The sequence below is a fragment of the Varroa jacobsoni genome, unplaced genomic scaffold (genome assembly GCF_002532875.2).
Source record: "Varroa jacobsoni isolate VJ856 unplaced genomic scaffold, vjacob_1.0 scaffold_1101, whole genome shotgun sequence".
Taxonomy (NCBI): domain Eukaryota; kingdom Metazoa; phylum Arthropoda; class Arachnida; order Mesostigmata; family Varroidae; genus Varroa; species Varroa jacobsoni.
Genome location: NW_019214003.1, coordinates 161,120 through 180,548, shown reverse-complemented (window position 1 = coordinate 180,548; position 19,429 = coordinate 161,120). Strand labels below are relative to the sequence as shown.

At 37.5% G+C, this 19,429-nt stretch overlaps 1 protein-coding gene and 1 long non-coding RNA gene across 5 annotated transcripts; one reads left to right on the top strand and one right to left on the bottom strand.

The window, feature by feature from the left end:
• Positions 1–362: 362 nt before the first annotated feature.
• On the top strand, positions 363–4,517 carry LOC111266597 (uncharacterized). Its single transcript, XR_002684174.1, has 2 exons — positions 363–1,703; positions 1,932–4,517. It is a non-coding gene; the product is annotated as an uncharacterized LOC111266597 (long non-coding RNA).
• On the bottom strand, positions 4,479–12,527 carry LOC111266595 (40S small subunit processome assembly factor 1). 4 transcript variants are annotated; one of them, XM_022844201.2, is made up of 5 exons: positions 12,211–12,527; positions 8,960–9,034; positions 8,268–8,405; positions 7,858–7,944; positions 4,479–5,023 (listed from the first exon to the last, which is right to left on the bottom strand). In XM_022844201.2, exons 2-5 carry the CDS (start codon positions 9,020–9,022, stop codon positions 4,796–4,798), a joined length of 516 nt encoding a protein of 171 aa, XP_022699936.1. In that variant the 5' UTR covers positions 9,023–9,034; positions 12,211–12,527; the 3' UTR covers positions 4,479–4,795. The 4 variants fall into 4 exon arrangements, with proteins under 4 accessions (XP_022699936.1, XP_022699935.1, XP_022699933.1 ...); XM_022844200.2 differs by lacking the exon at positions 12,211–12,527 and adding an exon at positions 11,478–11,774; XM_022844198.2 differs by lacking the exon at positions 12,211–12,527 and adding an exon at positions 9,581–9,895.
• Between the last annotated feature and the right edge of the window lie 6,902 nt (positions 12,528–19,429).

The window sequence follows — 19,429 nt, the reverse complement described above, 5'->3', positions numbered from 1 at the left end:
AGTGAACCCACTTTTTTCATTATAAAGTAGCTTGATTGGCATTCATTGCTGCTAGATCACTGAGGCTCAATCGGGTAATTCAATCACGCCATCTACGTCCACGGGCGAAGCAGTGCGTGTAGACCTTGTCGAGCGCTTTCTGTAGTATCGCCTTCAAAGAGCCATCACTCGATTTCCGTGTTCTTTAGCCATCGTCATTCTTATCTAACGGCGTATGCTAATTTGAGTAACGTCTCGATACTGACATAGTTGGCGGACGGTTATGCGCTTCCCTGCGGCGCTAATGTCTTGTTTAGCTTAACTTCCTCCACAGCCAGCAGGGAGTACAGCGTACAAGCGAACACGAACATCTGTCACTGCAATGATATCGTGCAATATTTTCCTGCTTAAATGCATTCGTATACATACGCACTAGAGAGGATATACATTAGACACAGTTTATTATCAAATACAATGGTCAACATCCAAATGCCAACCATAAATCACCGCTCTCTCTGTCTCTCCAGCCGAGATGGATCAATTGCTGTCCACTAACTTAATAGTCGGATCAATTGTCTCAAATGACGGTTATTTCTGGACCAAATCTTATTGTAAAGCTGAAAAGTACGTGCACTAACCTAAAAGGGATGAAAACGCCAACCACCACATTGCAAGGGTGAAATTTGCTAGGTTAGTAATTGCGAAGAAATAGTTAAAGTAGCTCTTTCCGCCGGCCACTAGTTGACACGATACGTATAAATTTCATATGATTATATTCAAATCAATATAAATATAGCAAATGACTGTATCTAGTAGTTTGTTAGGATTAACAGCAATAGGCCTTAACATGGACACGATTAGCGTAGTCTCCGTGTCAAGCCGAGCAAATTTTTCACGAGTTCATTTGTAGCCTATCCATCCAATATGATAATTGTCTTAACAGTTAACAAGTCACTAGTTTTATATTTGAGGAGGCAGCGTCTGTGTCCACAGCCCCGGACTGAGTTACGGCTGTTACACCGACTTGTGTAGAACAAACAGAAAATATAGAATAGAGAGAGAAAACTCTAAGATCGTTGACTAATTACCAGGTGTATTGTACAATAATAATTGTAACAATTGCGTAACGCAATTACATAGATGCAAGGATATTTGCCGGGAACTGACGAGCGCAACAGTTGGCCACCTTTGAATACCGTTGCGAATGGCTACAATATCGCAATGAGAAATAATGCTGCCCCTGCCTCCACAAGCACGACCTTTGACTCATCTTCCAACACGAGTTCTTTAGCCTATAGCGGCGAAGACGATGGTGCTACTTGTTACTCTCTGTTGTTTCGTAAGCGCGCATGCTGATACTATTCTGCCATCCGCAAAGACGCACACACCTGCCTGTTTATCACATGTTTACCCCAGTCCCCCTTTTCTGTGCTCTAAGTTGCGTGTAACAAAAGGCAGGAAAAAGCCTAGGTATAATTCGAAAGCAATGTTCGTTGTGGTAATGATGCTCGTGGGTGAGGTTCGCACGTGGTGTTGCATATGAAAGATGATGATGATAATAGTGATGGTCGACAGGCAAAAAACCTTGTTACTAACCTACTTTTTTTCCTCATGTGAGACGTCGACAAGGACTGGAATAGCGATATCGGACGAGGAAGCAGAGTGAGTTATAAACACTTGTTTGTGGAAGCAGCAGAGGCAGCGACGGCGCCAACAATGATATGGTAATAAAGGTGCTATTTCTCGAGCAATTTCAAAGATCGAACGCTGCAATCGAGTAAACGCAACATATTTGTTGAACTAACGCCTTGATGACACAGATGACGAATGCGCGACGCGTGATAGGATAAAATTATTAGGATCAACGGTAATCGGTTATTGCGGCGATGATGACGTGCTAGCGGTAATCGGTTAACGTTATTGCTGGTGTGCTTGTCATTCCTGTCTTGCAGGGTGTTGATAAAGAAAAGAGAAAAATTAACACCTGTTGGCTTCATAGCGTACACGGAGAACAGACAGAGCCATTTGTAAGGATTACTCATAATGGAGAAATCACGTAATCACGATGTTAGTTATGATGCTGGTCTCAATGCCCTAATAATGGAATTGATCGTCTGCCGCACAATCGACACCACGTATAGACACAATGTGCTACAGATGTATACGTGCACTTAAAAACGTCAATACATGTTTCAGTACAGAAAAGAATGGACGGTCTGTGATGGAGGTTGTTTCTCGCAAGATCGAAACAAAAGGCGCATTTCGCTTGATGAGCTTGCGAACTGTTGTTTTATTATGATAGAAACAAGACTTCAACCGATCGCATATGATCTAATAAAAGCATGAAAATATTAGTGACAATTGTAATTTATGTGTATATTTGTGATGATAAGTCGACATTACAGAATAACAATGATAACAACTAGATGTGTTGTTAAAATGTTATGGAAAACGCTGATCCAGCGCCCTGCGTTGTTCGTGCAACAGTTTCTTAACGATTTGAAAAAGCACCTACAATGAAAATAACCAAGTGATCTATCTGTACACATACTGTTGACCAAATTAACCGGGCCTTGCGCATTATCATTATTACTATCGACAATCGTTATCTATTCTATATACTGCATTGGATGTAAGGCTTTTTGCTTGCCTTTGTTCGTTCGTCATGTTGATAGAATCCCTTTCTCTACCTAATTCTTGCTAGCGCTCGCTTGCGAATGAAAATCAGAAAAGGGACAAAATGTTTTTATTCCGAATCGAAAGAAAGATAAAACAAAGATGGCAAATCGGCAAAAGTGTCACGGAAATGTAAGCTATGGTGCAACAATAATCGATGTATTTGAGCACGGTATGTTTTGTTTGAAGAAGCCGCAAACAATCGTAATGAGATCTACGTTTGAGAGTATAACAGGATGGCTACAAGAGATCGATAGCATCAGCCTGTAAGGAAAACACCCTTGATGAGCGGAAGAAACACAAAGACGGTTCATTTATAGGTATCACCCGACAACGACAAACGAAAACTTGGAGATGGTCTAATCATGAACATTTGAATTGAAGTTGGCGACCTAATTGATCGGAAGCTGTGAAATAATTTTCATGTAAACGCATAAAGACTAGAAAACAGAAAAGCTGGAATTGGCTTGTACAGCTTAATCATATTGATTATTAATATTTTGTAACCTATTATAAGAACATGCTCACAACATTTACCACGCTAACATATAACGAGAATGATCATATCTAATACTAACAACAAATTAACTACAAGAGACCGTAATAAGGGCAGCAGCAGCAAACATGATCACAATTGTAACAACGATGACAAATTTGACGAGAGTTAACGCATTATATTTTCCGTATATGTATATGTTAAATTAAGATGTTATGTATATTAAAATTAGAGAGCGGCATGAGAAAGAGAAAGAGACATTATACAGTTACAGAAAAATATTATCATTAAATTAACTAAAATGGATAACGTCATCCTCATCTCCTCAATACTAGCATGAACTACTATTCGATACTACTGCTTCATTAATGATATGAATAAACTCTCATCGACGTGACGTCCCCGATTCTTCGAATTAATAATAATCTTTCTGGCACGAATATGTATTTTCTATCCACTAAGCGAAATCCTGCGAGCTCAAGGGACACTTGCTCTTTCTCCTTCTCTCATTCATTTTTCCCTATTCGTATTGTACTATACATATAAATATATTCTATACATAATACATAATTAGGCGTCGTTCGAATATTGTTGCGCGTTGAAGGATGATGGTGTTCATGCTAAAACAGCAACAATGACTGTTAAGTAAGTAGTTAAGAGCAAACTATTAATGAGGAATGGAAAATGTGAAATCTATAGGGGTGACGAGTATAAAAACATCCGAGTGTTTGTTTCAATACATTACAGCATAGACAGACAGCACAGATTTGACATACACAAAAATGACAAGACTAAAATGGCCAATGGGGTTTCTCAAACGCATGCTAGCTAATTATGGAAAATGGAGTATCATCGTTAACTGTAGGATGAATAAGGACAACTGCGTACATGCTTCGCTTTGAAGCGAAAAATGAATAACAATTGAGTATAATGAAGCAAATGAGACATTGATATAATGACAATAAGTAACGATGTCATAAATGATGTCAAAAAAATATGAGTGGATGATGCAACCAAATCCCCATGTACCTTGGGCATTGCTATAAAATGGCTAAGTTAATTAATATTATAATAATAATAAGTAATAACAACGGTAATGCTAATAATAACAACAAAGGGAGAGAGGAAGAAAGAAACGTTATGAATTGCAGAAAGAAGCGAGACGCAATAGTGGCAAATTGCTAGTGCTGCTTGTTTGCGGATGATGTTAACGAAGAAGCTGAGGAGCCCGTATGAAACAATTCCAGGCGAAATGGCGAACAAGAACATAGTGGGAGGAGGTTCAAGGAGGAGACTGAGAAAAAAGACACATGATCGCAATGACGAATAAAGTTATATATATTTTGTTATTTATTGTATCAAACAACATACTGTTTTCAACCTGTTAGATTAAAAAACGCAGATATTTAAAGATTTTGCTAAGTTCATCTAGATGTCAGCAAGCAGGACTAGTTTCAGTAGTTCTATTACAGAAACTAGTATTTAAACTAAATGAACTTTTGTCTACAAATTACAAAAATACCAATTATTCGGAAGTACAAAACAAGCTTAAAAGGCGAAGCTAACGAAAAGTAGAAATTTTTATCAAAGGCGAAACTTTTATTTCTGTTCTATCATATATACAATGCGACAACAAGGCTCATTCTACCTTGGGGCTATCCTCCCCGTAACTTTTCCTTGTTGCATCTTTTGTGCTTTCATTTGAATCCTCTTGAATGTTTTCCTCGTATCTTTTCCAACAATGAGTTCCCCGTTTCGTAGCTTTCCGTACCCTGCCGTAATGTCGATCGACCTCTGCTTTTTACTCTTTCGTTTCGATAACTGTGACTTGATCGTTGATTTTTGACCCATCATCTGAAAATGAATGAATAACTGCTTCTCTCGTATGTGCTAGCAAATTAGTTAATGCATAACATTTCTTTCTTCTACTCTTTAATTCTAATTTGATAGATATTAAGCAGTGTAATCGCATTAGCGGTACAATAAGATACTACTGCTAATTCATAGTGACTTTCCGAATTCGCCTAAATTTTGAAAAGGACCTCATTTAGCACAGTAGCATGACCTACAGCGACGATGGTGGTATCCGTAATTAAAATTACCCTATTATATACCTATATACTGTATCTTGATTTCTTGGTGCGACTATTTAGTTGATTAAATAACTAGCGACTTTTAGGAAAATTGCCTTTTCGCAGGAGGGATCCTCTTTAATAGCAAACAGTAAAATAATAGTATATTTACTATCGATAATCTTGGACCCACTGTCAGTTTCATATATCAGAGATTTTGCTGGCACCTCACCTGACTACATGTTAAAATTAACTGCAGTATTTAGAGTGTCATTGTGAATGTAGGTCTTAAACTGTACGTTCTACGTGAAAAAGTAATTCGGATTTCTAAGCAATAGAAATGAACTTGCGCGACTCGAAATATCTCGTTTCATAGCTTCAAGAGACGGCCTTGGAGGTCCCTTGCTCTAAAAATTATAGTAAATAATTTTGATAAAGGTTATACTAATATAGCAAAAGAAGCAATTCAGATTAAAACCTTTTGTGCAGTCCGCACTTACCCAATAAAAATACTGTTCGCTATAGACGCAGGTTGTGCCAATTTAAATAGTAATAAAACAGCAAATACAATATACAAATTCACTTTTACCCATTAAAAGTACGGTCTGCAGTCAGAATACTGGGCCAGATGGGTTGAACCTATAGAAACAACTGGGGCTTACGGTCCATTACCGCTGGTCTCGTTAAAATAATCGCAACGAAAAGATATTTCAGACGATTCCGTCAGTTGGTCGCATCTACATAGCTGACATAAGGCCTTCGAGAAAGTGCAGAAACACCGCACACGCTACACGAGCCCATCAGGAGACTAGTCGCGCGGCCCACAAAATGATTAGTAAAGTTAACCTTCGAAGCGCCTCAAACTAATCCAAGAAAGACCATCAGAAAGTACAACCGCTGTGCTCACTGACGCAAGAAACGTATCACCACAAAAGCGATATTTCCTAGGTGAACACAACTACATCATCTGCCCAGATGTACAGTGCAGAGATCCTTGCACTTTTTTTCTGCGAAGTGTCATTCTCATCTTGTTTAGAGTGCCAATTAAAGCCATGCTATCCCCATGATGAAACCTTAGCTATAGAGCCGCTCATGTGATCCGCGATATAAGGCGTACTCTCGATTTTCAGGAAAAGCCAGGACTCTATCTCAATGATAGTAAATGTAGGAACAAATTTTTTTAATGCCAGTGATATAAAAAACGGCTGCAATTCAAATTATAGTGTACTTGCTTCCAAATGCAAAAAGTTCTGCAACCATCGACTTCGAAATTTTAGGCGCACCTTTAACCTCCAAAGCCTAGACACGGCCCTATAAAAATGGAATAGCTTTTGGATTTTCGGTGTAACTTCTTGAAACCCATCGAGCGCTGTTGCTCTTACGACCAAGTCTGTGTCCTTGAAGAACCCCGTACTTTTGCGATGCAGTATTGCACACTTTGCAATAGGTGCTCTGTTACCATTCGACAGTCTTTCGAAAAACACTTACTTTATTACTCAATGTAGGCCTTGGCCAAAAAAAAACCAAGAACTCTGCTTACACTTGTGAAAAGTGCACGAAATTTCGGCATTAAAATAGTCACTGATTGCATTTTGTCGATAATATTAGTCGCAATATTAGGTCAATGATATAGGTCCACAATTTGTTATCCGGGGGTCAGTCAGGAGACGAAAACACAGTTGGAGGTACAAAGAAGGATTACGAGATCTATGCCAAACTTTCCGCCAATGTATAGAGTGTTCCTTTTACAATCTATTTAGTAAAATAGTGTAATCCATACAGCCAATCGAATAAGGCTGTCGAGAATTTTCACACATTGTTAAGTTCGATCGCTTATCGAATCGAAAAATAGCTCTGCATTAAAACTAAATGTCTGCAAGTGGTTCAACAAAGTAAACATTCCAGAGTAATAAAAGCGCTACATTTCTTCGACACGATTACGAAACAAATGACAATATAATGGAATAATGCAAGCAAAATATACTGCTGCAGGTATAAGAATGGTTCTCGGATGAGAACTATACCCATATATATGATAAGACTCTATGTCACATAATAAAGTGTATTTTTAAGGTATTTATTACTAATGGTGTTGAGGTCCTGCATTAGTTTGGAAATTCACTGAACATGAACCCAATAAGGAATCAAGTATGGTATCGAGATGTCGAGAACGAGTTAGGGCCGAAGAAAAAATTACGAACGCCTTACAACGTAAAAATACTGTACTTCTAGTGTGGCCCAGGACCCATGCCTGAAGAAAACGGATAGAAGATGCAGTCAGAGCATGCCAACCGAGTACCGCAGTCGAAAGTGGAGGACCAAACTCTAGCCTCAGCAAACTTCTCCCCTTTCACAGTATTTTGAAATTCTTTTTTACCGACAGCGTTGCCACACGTCCTATTGTTTTGAAGCCAAGGGAGGCAGCTTTCACACAACCATAAATGCATGTGCGTACTAAATTCGGTAAAGGTGTCCTTGACCAAATTTAACAATGTGTGAAATTTCTAGGTGGCTTTAGTGGCCAATATATATATAGTCATGTAACCTATTGGCACCAGTGCGTGCGATTAATGTAGATTTCAACGAAAATAGCAGCATCTACCAGCCGGTATAACAGCCATCAAAACCACTCACGCTATGAAGTGGTAAATGTTGTTCCTCCTTTTGGGCTTTGAGTTGTTCCTTAAGCTTCTTGTAATTCAGGTATTGGTTTTTAGGTGGCTGAAAAGCACACACAATTAGCAGTTAATTGGTATCCTTTATGCTTCGCTAAAAGTGATTGTATTATCCTTCCTTTAAATATCTCAACTTTTCCATTGGGATAATCTACACGATTTGAAAGGTCATTTTATCTGAATACCGTGAATTTATTATATCAACAAATTATTATACTAAAAGAAATTACGGAATAACATCCAGTTGTATATATTTTTATGCATATGATAATGAAATAAGATTATGTCCTTCATTCAAACTAAATCGTGATGAACTGTTTATAGAAAAAATGTTCGATAGCAATGTAGGTTTCTACTACTTGTTCATACCTTGGCTCCGAGTTGTACCAGGAGCTTCTGTTTAGCGTTCAGTCTCCGTTCTCGTTCCATATCATTGTCGATTCCAAATTTAAGAACTTCGAAGCGCACTCGTTCAACGTCAAACTCCCCATCATCCTTATCCTTTTTCTGAAACCCAAGTTACGTAAAGCAGTTGGCAGAAGAAGAGTGCAGAAGTGAAGTTATCTGGGGGCTAATACACAATACTGTGAGTGCGTTGCTATGGTAACCATTAACATACGGCCATTACTGATGCAAATCTCAGCATTGGCAAATGGTTACCACGCTGTTTCATAAATTAGTAAAAAAAAACCTCAGATAAGTTAAACAAGACTTAACCCGATCTGTTAGTAGGGCGAATGCTTGTTGCTATATTAACAAGAAAAACCCAAGGGCTTGTCGACACTGCAGCAATAACACGTTAAAAATATTTAAAGGTTTAAAGATAAATAACATCATTTATTGTTTTTCGATCCTTACTTTTACAGCATGTTGTTTAGTACTTATGAGGTTAATCCATCTTTTTAGGATAAATTCAGTGCCAAATTTGTTTTTGAAGTGTCAGGATATTGCGCAATAATGCACTACATCGAGTAATGGACTCTGTGAAATAATGTAACAGATAAAATGTAAGCCATTTGCTGTCGGTTAACAACCTTTCTCACGGTTTATCAGACACCTACCTTAGTATTACGCGCCTTCGACTTATTTTTTTCAAGAACTTGTGCTCTAGCATCGGCCCACATTTGCGAGAGGCGCTGTAAGCAAGGAAGCGCAAATAATATTTTATTTAATAATATTTAAATAGTACTATGCCTTCTTTAAAAGCGGGAAGATAAATATTTAGAAATGTAAAGTAAATATTCACAATAATGTACACAATCGAGTAAATTTTATGTACGCGTTCGAAAAAATAAGAGACAATTAAAAAATAAAAAATCAAGGATGCATTCAACACAAAGCTAAAAACGGATTCCGCGCACTCTGAAGGTACTTCTTAAAACCAATAACAGCTTAATTTTACATATCGCTCACTAATGGATGCACTTCCCTGTTACAGATAGTTACTGCTTAGCTCTTTAACTCTTTGACCTATGTATAATTAATTTCTTAACCACCCCTGACTGCAAATGAATGAAGTTGACTAATGGTATGTGCTGCGCGTTAATTGTAATTTGGCGAAACTTACAATTCACGCGTATAGGTAAAAATCTATAGGATAAAGAGACATAATTAGAAAGCTAGATTAACAAAAATTTAAATTTCTGAAAAAAACATTTTTAAGATAAACAAAGGTAGCTTACCTTGTGCTTGATAGCCGGCTCTTCAAACCTAACAACAAATGGAGCTGACATTGTTTTCTCGAGAGGCAAAAATATTTCTTAATTACAAAAACGATGACGATCCAATATCGCACAGTACTTAATCGTTGAATAATATATTATGCATTCACTAATTAAGAGATCTAAAAAAGAGCATTTCATAGAGAACACACCAGTATATAGCACGTCTAAATGATCTGTTTGTTGTGTTGGTAGCACATGCTGGTGACGATGCGGCTGCGCCGGCTGGGAGTGTCGAATTTTCGATAGAACAACAGCTCACGAAAAGAGCTCTCGCACATTAAGAAGTTCTTAATTTCACATCAACGAGAAACTTAGCCATATGTTGTATTTAGTCTTTTTTTGTGGAAAAAAGTGACACTGTTTTACTATATTCCTACGAAAGCTAGTGCGCGACATCGTAGATGATGCTTTTAAAAAAGGTCCTGTAACTGTTTAGCTGACTTTTAACGAGGAAGAATTATAATCAAGACATAAGCTTATCAATGTATAAGTATCCCAAGTAAAGCAAAAATCTATTAGCTAGATTGAGGATATATTGTTTGTGATTCTATTCCAATCACTATCAGTTAACATGCAAGTAGTATAATTTTTTAATTCCTAAATATAAATTTTTTACTGATTGAATGTTTAGTTTCTTTATAAGAATCGGATAAATAATTTATAAATGATGCAAATATGAAACCACGAAAAATATACAACGAAAGATGGCAACGTAGGCCGCTTTGTTTTCTCTAACAACGAAGCATTAATTCAAGACTTGAATACTATCAAGTGGTCATCATTTCTAAGATGCATAAAAGCCAGAAATGTAACGCAATTCGCGATGTTTCTTCCACCAAATGTCGAAAGGTCGAACTATTTGACACACAATATTGTTTCTTTTTGCATTTTATCAAGCTTTTATTAGGCCATAAAGAAGCAACCATTTCAGCTGTCACAACGTTATGTTTTCCAAGCCAAACTGGCAGTAGGTTTTGTAAAGATCATTACGTAGAGTTCTATTACATGACTACCCTGCGGTTCTATGCGTGAGAGTGAGATTTGGTTATACGTGTTACTACATTTTAAGGATGTGTCAAAGTGAGTACCTTTATAAAGAAATTTAAAGTATTCTGTGGTATATATATGACGAGTTAAGGCGTTTTATTTTTGTGTCATATATGGTTGCGTTTAAAAACAATTTTGGCAACTTTGTTAACCTGACGCACGATTTGGACAAAAGAATATCGTCGACATATCCATCACACTTCAGGTGATGAGGATCTGAATTTATAATAGATAATTATTTACTCGAAAATCATGCATAAGCACAGTAGTTATACAAAGCCCAGTACAGTTGGCTTCGGAGAACGATGCACATTATCACCGTTCTTTGTCACTTCTTGAGCAAGATAACAAATAATGGAACTCGTCGATTTGTTAATACTTGGGCCATTAGAAGCCTGAATTTCATATGAATACATGACAGATAAACCATCATTTTTTTTTCGTCATCATTATTATAATAAATTATTATCATGATTTAATAGATGAGCATCCCATTCTTATATCTTAAGTTAAATCATAGCCTTTCCTTGAAAGAAAATAATTTTTTCTTTTACTTTGATAAACGACTGACTTTTTCACGGAAAACCATTAATAGTCCATCTAATGCCTTTAACAAATACACTGATATATTTTTCTCATCAGTGGCACCAATTGTTAAACCAAATGGCACCAAGACAACATTAAGCAGATTTTGACCTAGATAGTCCCACCTTTTCCTATATATATATATATATACACGTCTATTTATCGAGCACGCCTGACTCTGTCGACTTCTTCATTACGCTCTGAATACTGAAAGACCATTTACCATAGTATCGAGTATTTATATCAGTTCACTTTGTTTCGATGCCAACGGTGGGATGGCTGTCCATATGGCCGAACTCACAAAAAACTTGCGACTGCATAGTTGGGACAGACTTCTGATGGCGTTTGGCTAGCCGAAACCTAGGCAATGGCCTGAATGGCTCGATATTTTCCAGCTTTCATCAGAGTCATCCGATTTCACAGAGAACTATTTGTTGTCTGGTGGTACAGTATATTCTCGATAGAGGTATTTGTATTAGAGTACACGCGGCTTTGCTATGTGTTAGCTCATGGGCGAAGGCCGCGTAAGTACGTCATCAACAGCAGATCTGCGAATCCACCGACATAGAAGGAAGGACATAAAATCTATTGGGGAGAGGGAAGAGTCTCTCTGTGTGGGCCTGTTGCCGCAGACTTGTCAAAGACATAATTGATTGTGTCAAAAGACGAATCTGTATGCATACACAATTTTAACATTGTCACTTGTTCGTACTAATCAATACTTGGATTTACCTTATAACTGATACCTTGTGCTTATCAGAAGTCGAGACCTTTCATTAGGCTATTTACGATAAGCTTGTCACGCTGAGTAAGCGTTTCAAACTATAAGAAAAAGTATTGTCACGTAACAATTTTAAGTGTTCGGCAAAAATACTATTATTCGAAATTCAGAGTCCACATTTTGAATGTTGCTCAAATACTGAAACTAAATATTTTGAGGAACAAATAACGAATACCTGTTTTATCCAGTATAGAAAAGGCACCGACCGTAGCTGATGTGGTTTGTGTAGTGCTCAACAATTTACTTTAAAAAGAGCAGCTCGTTCTCTTCAGTCATTTACTTCATGGATATATGGCCTATTTACAGAATTTATATATATACATTACACAACAATCCTTGTACGTAAAGGTTTCAATACAGGCAACTCTATGTATAAAATGAGTTTGATGGATCTTTTGTACGGACGCCAATCAGGAATACTCAGAAAGAAGTTAGTTTGTTTCATATCATGCTGCGAATGTTGTTTAGATGTTACTATCAGACTAAACTGTACGCGCAATTAATCTATAATGTTAAAAAAAAACGAAGATTGCGCATGTGAGTGTTTGTATCACTGTATGCACGTCATATATACCCGCGCTAACGTGCAGTGCACGTCGCTTACTATAATGCCTGATCCCCCGAAGCTAAAAGTTGAATCCCTTTTGTGTGAGTTTATTGACGATCGTGTCATAACAACAGTAACAACCACCACAACAACAACAACAAACATGGCAAGGTGACGTACGCATGTTAAAAAGAATGCTTGTTCTTAGCCGTCGTCGAGACCGATGTAAACTAACTGGGTGATCTACTTCGATACTAATGGACCATGACAGGCTTGATTTTGCGCACTACCGCTATTGCTTTGTGTTTTTCGTCTTTTGTTTATATATTTTTATGGATTCTTCACAAGTATTACAACGCTAATTTTGACTAAAAAAGGGGCGCGTCCTGTCATGTTACTAATTAGTAAGAATGATAACTAGGCTGAGAACACGTTGGGCCCGATTTGCTGGAGTGGGTCGCCGAAGTCTGCGACTCCTTCGGGTTGCGTTTCAAAACCATCCCTACCGGTATATGATCAGCTGCACATTTCCTCTGATGCTTTTGGAAAGACTACCAGAAGAGGCTAAACTAGAGGAGAAAAGGAAAGCCAAGCGAAGCCCGGAAGTTGTGTGCAGCATTCGAGGATATTTACCACAATCATTAATGACAAATATGCTACCATATACGGATTCAGCCAAAATTAGGCTGATGAAGCCAGTAAAAAACAAAACTGAAACAAAGCGACCTCAAAAAAGTAGACCAATTCGATATAGCCTTCGATTAAGTTCTCCTCTCTTGACTGGTGCAGTGGTCAAGGCCAAAAAGATCTGTCCAAAGGGCAGGCTTGTATACGAGAGAAAGCAGCCAAAACTGAAAATGGTCACAACTAGTATCTTGCCAAGAAGACGAAAATGCACTCGCATAGTCACTTCCTTCCCTTACAATCTTCGCTTTAGAAGGAACGTCCGTCGCAATAGCTGGAGAGGAAGTCACGACACAGCACAACTACGAGAATGTAAAAGTATCACAATCACTCCCTATTGTCTTCGTTTTCGAAGAGATAACCAGCACAGCAAGCAGGTACCCAAGTCTCCAAATACAACGAGGAAACGACCCAGAACGAAACGCAATCGTAAGGCAGAACGGGTGTCACCGAGAAAAAGTCCTCGCCTTCTTGCTCAGCGATTCGTCCTCACCGGTGACGAAAATGACTCTTTCGATGATGAAATCTCTCCTCCAAGGTATAGAAACCGACGCTGCTTGCTGCTTTCGGATGAGGAGAGTGGCGACAAAAATGACGATAACGACGCTGTCCTGATAGCGGGCGTTTCATTTAAATTTAGCGCAAAGCGCAGCAAAAAAAGCTCCAATGGCAGGTGGTGAACAGCCTCGTATAGACACGAGCGTCAATACTGAGCAAACGTGTGTTCCACCCATATACAATAAAGAAAAGAATAATGTCATGCTGGCTCCTACGTATCTGACCTCTCCACGAGTTCAGAATAGTCCGTTCCCAGCTAAAGTCAAATGGCCTCTGCCCCGCAGAGCGATAGTCGCTACTTCACCTCTGGCTATCAAAGACGGCGACGTTCGAGCAATTCCTTATTCGGCCTCCGATGTCTCTAGGACAAGTCTAGATAAACAGAAACGTATAACTGGTGAGCAGCAGCAGCGGAAGCAGCAAGAAGTGTCGAACACTTCTCATAATGTTCCGTCCGCAGCTTTCGCTGGGAAGTACAATCCCGCATTATATGGCAATCCGGCTTACAATAGTGTTAATTTCTATTCACCGTCGAACGTACGCGCAAACATTCGTTGAGGCCTTCTACTGAGTGGAACTTCAGCCGCACCGTCCGAGGCGCAAGTGTCCGCTGTTACCGCGCAGTAGTCGTTCATGACGGCGCGAGAATGTGACGAAGCGAAAGAATGTCAGTTTAGATCCAAAATTTTTAAGGCCGTACAAGATATGGGTCGCCTCCAAAAAATGCGCAGCCTGCCGTCTTTGGTTAACAACCGCATTCAAAGCCGCAGGCCAGCTGGTCCTTTACGGCCCTCAGAATTTCGAACTTTGAACCTCGTGCAGCGCGCTCTCCAGGGAAATCAGGCAGACGAGCACAAATCGTTAAGTGATGCTCCAGATTCGGTGCCGTTGCTATCTCCGGGAACCGCACGGCGTGCGTCTAGTGGCCATGTGCAATACTTCGTCGATTTCTAATATTAAGAATACGGATATTTTTAAACGAAATATTTATTGTTCACATAATTTGGGAAATAGCTGAAATGGCCATCTAGATGCTTATAAATGCAGTGGTAAACTACGAAATCTATTAAAAACGCATAGGAAACTGCGTGATTTTCATGCTTTTAGTTCTAACCTAATTTCATGGTGTTTACTTACATATAAAGGCTATCAACATTTGCCTCACCTTAGAAGCTGAAATAAGGAAATAGTAAAAGCTAACCTCGGTATAACCGAATTCAGCTATAAACGTAACTGGATTTATAGCAGTTACACAGAATTTTGCCACTGAGGAATATGTAGTGCTAATATGTTTGACTTTACCCTAAAGAATATTATTTAAGATAAATGGTTCGGTAAAAAAACAAATAGATTTAGTACTTTTGATCATGTTTTTAATAATAGAACGACGACCATTAACAATTCCTTGCTCCTTGCATCCCACAGTATCCTTACATCAAGAATACTGTGACCATAGATCTGTAGACGAAAATAGTTGAAGGATTGCCGGTAAGTACCGCTCTTTAATCATTTTACCACAGGGAGTAAGATATTGATAATAATATATGCATTACATAACATAGAAATAAATGAACCGGAGTTGCTCAGCATCGTTAAGTCAGAAATATTTATAGGGTTTAAAGTAGCCAAATGACTGAAATCTCGAGCGCATCCTATTAAATTATTGGTCTAAAATATTTATTCGTTGAAAATATTGAGTATAATATTTTCGCTTATCGTTAAATAAATTTCCTTTTAATATGCTTTTGTTAAATTAAAATGATTTATTGGTCTTTTATGTTAACAATATTATTTGACTTATAGGTCGACAGATCTTAGCGGCTGTCGTATCTTCTCGGAATTGGCTCAAGGCACCTATCAAGCAACCTCTTATAGGCAAAAATTCCAAGAGCGTCTACTTCGGAATATTTGCATTAAAAAAAATAACAGTTTCAAAAATGCTTAAGCACATTTTTATGATTTATATTCTTAACAGCAAACTAGAAAGCGACTTTACGTGGTCCTTCAACAAAAAGTGAATTTTGGTCACTCTGATGGCTTAGCAATAAATAAGTGATATGTCTTATTATAGTGTTTAAAATATCGAGCATATCAATTATCCTATAAAACGAATGATTATGATGCGCCGTTCTTTCCCAACAATGCTCGTGGCACTGCCTGGTAGCTATCATTGTACACTATAAAGCTACTGCTATAGACCAAATTACCTGAATGAATACACCCCAATATAAATTAACTATGAAATGGCTCTTCATAATATTGATCTAGATTTCATAAAAATTTTGAAAAATAATTCCACGGAAAGGAGCCATCTTTTAACTTTGCGGCAGCTTCAACTGTAATATAAGAAAATACATTTCAATTTTTTAATTCAACGTACTGTTTCTTGCACAGAGTACACGTAGCACCATGCCGTATTTGGCCTGTTGCCCTGTGTTCTCTTTAATAGAAGATGTCTCGTAAATCTACTTATTATAATAATAATAACTTTCTTTCAAGTTAAAGCTACTGCGCAACGTTCCTATATCACTATAAGATTATTGTACCAGATAATATTTCCCGGCTTTATTTATCTTCACTGTGGAACTTGTTTTTCTTATTATTCTCGTAGTAAATAAAATATCCAGTCGGCTAGGAAACACTTGATGTGAAGCTTTTATTCATTTTTAGGGATATTGTAGTCTTTTGAGAAAACTCCAATAGCACCTGTAACCGGTAACCGTGATTACCTTTATGCCCGATGTTATAACACTTACGTAGTCTAATACAGGTTTTGTATATAAAAAGAAAAAAGAAGAATTAAAACTTTCACTTTTGAAATCTGATTTGTGACATGGCACCATCATCCCGTGGCCGTCAATAGGGTGGTTGGTAGAGTGGTGAAGTGTAGAGCTTCCCAACCGCCTTTAGGCCGATATATCAAATTCAGTTTGAAGAAATTGTGTCCTAGCAAAGAAAAAATAGTTTTCCTATTCTTATGTTGTCAAAATGCTAATTAAAGTCTTCAAGTATGTAGTTAAAAACTTAACATTAATAGTGCCCTTTTCAACGAAACTGATGCACTTCCATAAATAAAGAGTTGTACTTTTTGGTTTGCATCGCAACTTGTCTTATTCTATAGAAAAAGTATTGCAATTTTCATTTAAGAATAAACGTTTTATAAAGTGAATATTTTCTGTTTCTTGCTTGTATTTTCGGTTACTCCACAGATTACGCATAGTGATCTACTGAAAATGAAACACAGTTGCAGTATTTTTTAAAGCTGATAACATATAGCTTTGACTTTTAAGAGTAAAAATTGTTACCCGCTAAAAAATTCATCACGTATTTTTCGCAACAATGACAACAATAATCCACGCTTGGCCAGTCATCAGGTGCACGGGGGGTATAGCCAAAATCATTGGCTTAAGCTTATGGTGTAGTAATCTCAATGGCAATTCAGTAATCCTCGTTAAAACAGTAATTACTAGAACCGCGTGTCACGCGGAAGGCCGAAATTTGATCCTTCTACGGAGACGCAATTTTTTTTTAACAAAGTTAAACCCACATAGAAAGAGCTCTAAGGAAAGACAGTGAAGTAATTGCTTCAACTTTTTTAGAATGGAACCCGCGCAGTTTGATAAATAGGCAGTATAATTTATAATTGATTATTGTAAGAACCCAATACAGCCGGGATATTGTAAATGAGCCAATAGTCCACCATTTATAAAATCCTATAGAGCCGATTTTATAAAAGAACAGCACACGTAAATTTCAAATGAAACTCCTGCTGAAATTAATATATTTTTAATAAAAGATACATGGTAATAGTAATGATACTGGGATAGAAAAATTTCTAGTTGGTGGCTGTTAGTCCTGGTGCTTACCACGGACCTATTTTACCTATATTATAAGCGTGCGTTTCCACATTGCGTATATTCAGTCATTTTATTGCGTTTCCCGAAAAGTTCAGCTGCCATAAAGCATATGGAAGGCATTTTAAGAAACAATACTTCGTGCTGTTTATGGTGAACATATGACGAATGAAAAAATCAATAAACCATTAAAGGATATTTAATGCCAAATGTCTACACATGGGAAGAAGTGGTATGAAATAATAGTATTAGCACTATGGATGGGTATACCGTTCGTGTTAACGGGGGCGGTTCAATAATCCGATTCGTACCACATAATACACGAACAGCTACGATCAAGCGGCAAGAACTAGAATGCACGTAAATTAAGCTAACAACAACCGCTGAATTAAGCGTCGACCACGACGCGCTTTTGCCTTTGCTGCTGGCTGTTTTAATAGAAGAAAAGGAAACAACAGAGATGATTATAGCTCAAACCGATCATGCCGATAAAGTGGTCTATTGTATCTCAGAGCTATGTCTATAATCGTTTGTAAAATAAGTTTAATAAACTTTGTTCATCGTCTATATAATAATAAGAATATTTATTAATATGCGGGTCCACGCAGATATATCATTTATGTCGGTATAAGTGTTGTGGAGCGATGGTACCTGGCTGCAATTACTAGAGTCACAAATCCAACGGGTTTGGATGGTATAAAAGGACACTAGCTGAGGTCAACGTGATTTCAACTAAAAGCTGTGAGGAGCTGGTAGATTAAGGATGGTCAGTTAAATGGACCTTGCTCAAAACGTATTTTTGATTAAATGGATAAAACTTGTTCAAATTTTGATTCGGTCCCCACAACGATTTTACAAAAACATGTACCTATGGTAAAAAAAGCAGAATTACGCGTGATTGAGGAAAGCGTTGGGCTTTATTATTATTATTGTTAAAGCTTCTAGCTCTACGATTCATTCGACATGCATCTGGAATACTCAAAGTGACTTACATTTGCTACATTTACTCAAACTTGACATTCTGTTGCATAATATTCCATACTAAACCGATACTGATAGCCAAACCATTTTTCATTTACATTTACCCCATAAAATATAATAGTATACTTAGCTGGGATAGACCCACAGATATCGCTTTCTAAGGATTTCTTTTCAATACCACTTTAGCTAGGCTTACGATAGCGACTAGCAAAACAAAAATAAGGATTCTATAGCCATGACTATAACAATGGCGAATGAAAACTGAGAGTTCTTATTCGCAATATTTTTACTATATTTATTGTTTTACCGTGGTTGCAATTCGTAGATTAACTTCATAAGAAGAATCTCGGAACTTTTTTTTTAGATCTATTCGCCCCTCAAATTATTACGGAACTCCTATTTTTTTTTTTATAAGAAATCTCCTCAGTTTATAGGCCCTTAAACAAGGAAAATATACTTTTTGGAAGATCAATTTTTTGCTAAGGATATCTGTTTTATAATTTGAGTTATAGTAACCTAGAAAAGGCTAAAATTAAGGAGCTTTAGCAATAGAATATTTTTCGATTTATGGCGGGGCACTAAGATCATGTTTGACCTTGCAATCTCAATAATATAAAAAAAAACGAGTTAGTCTACAGATATAGAGTCTAAGATGTTAACTATTTCATATCGACGGACAACAAATAATTATATTGCATATCGTAAATATTGGAAACAAACTAGGCAGTACATGTTTAATCTATGTTTACAAGAGACAAAGATAAAGGCTT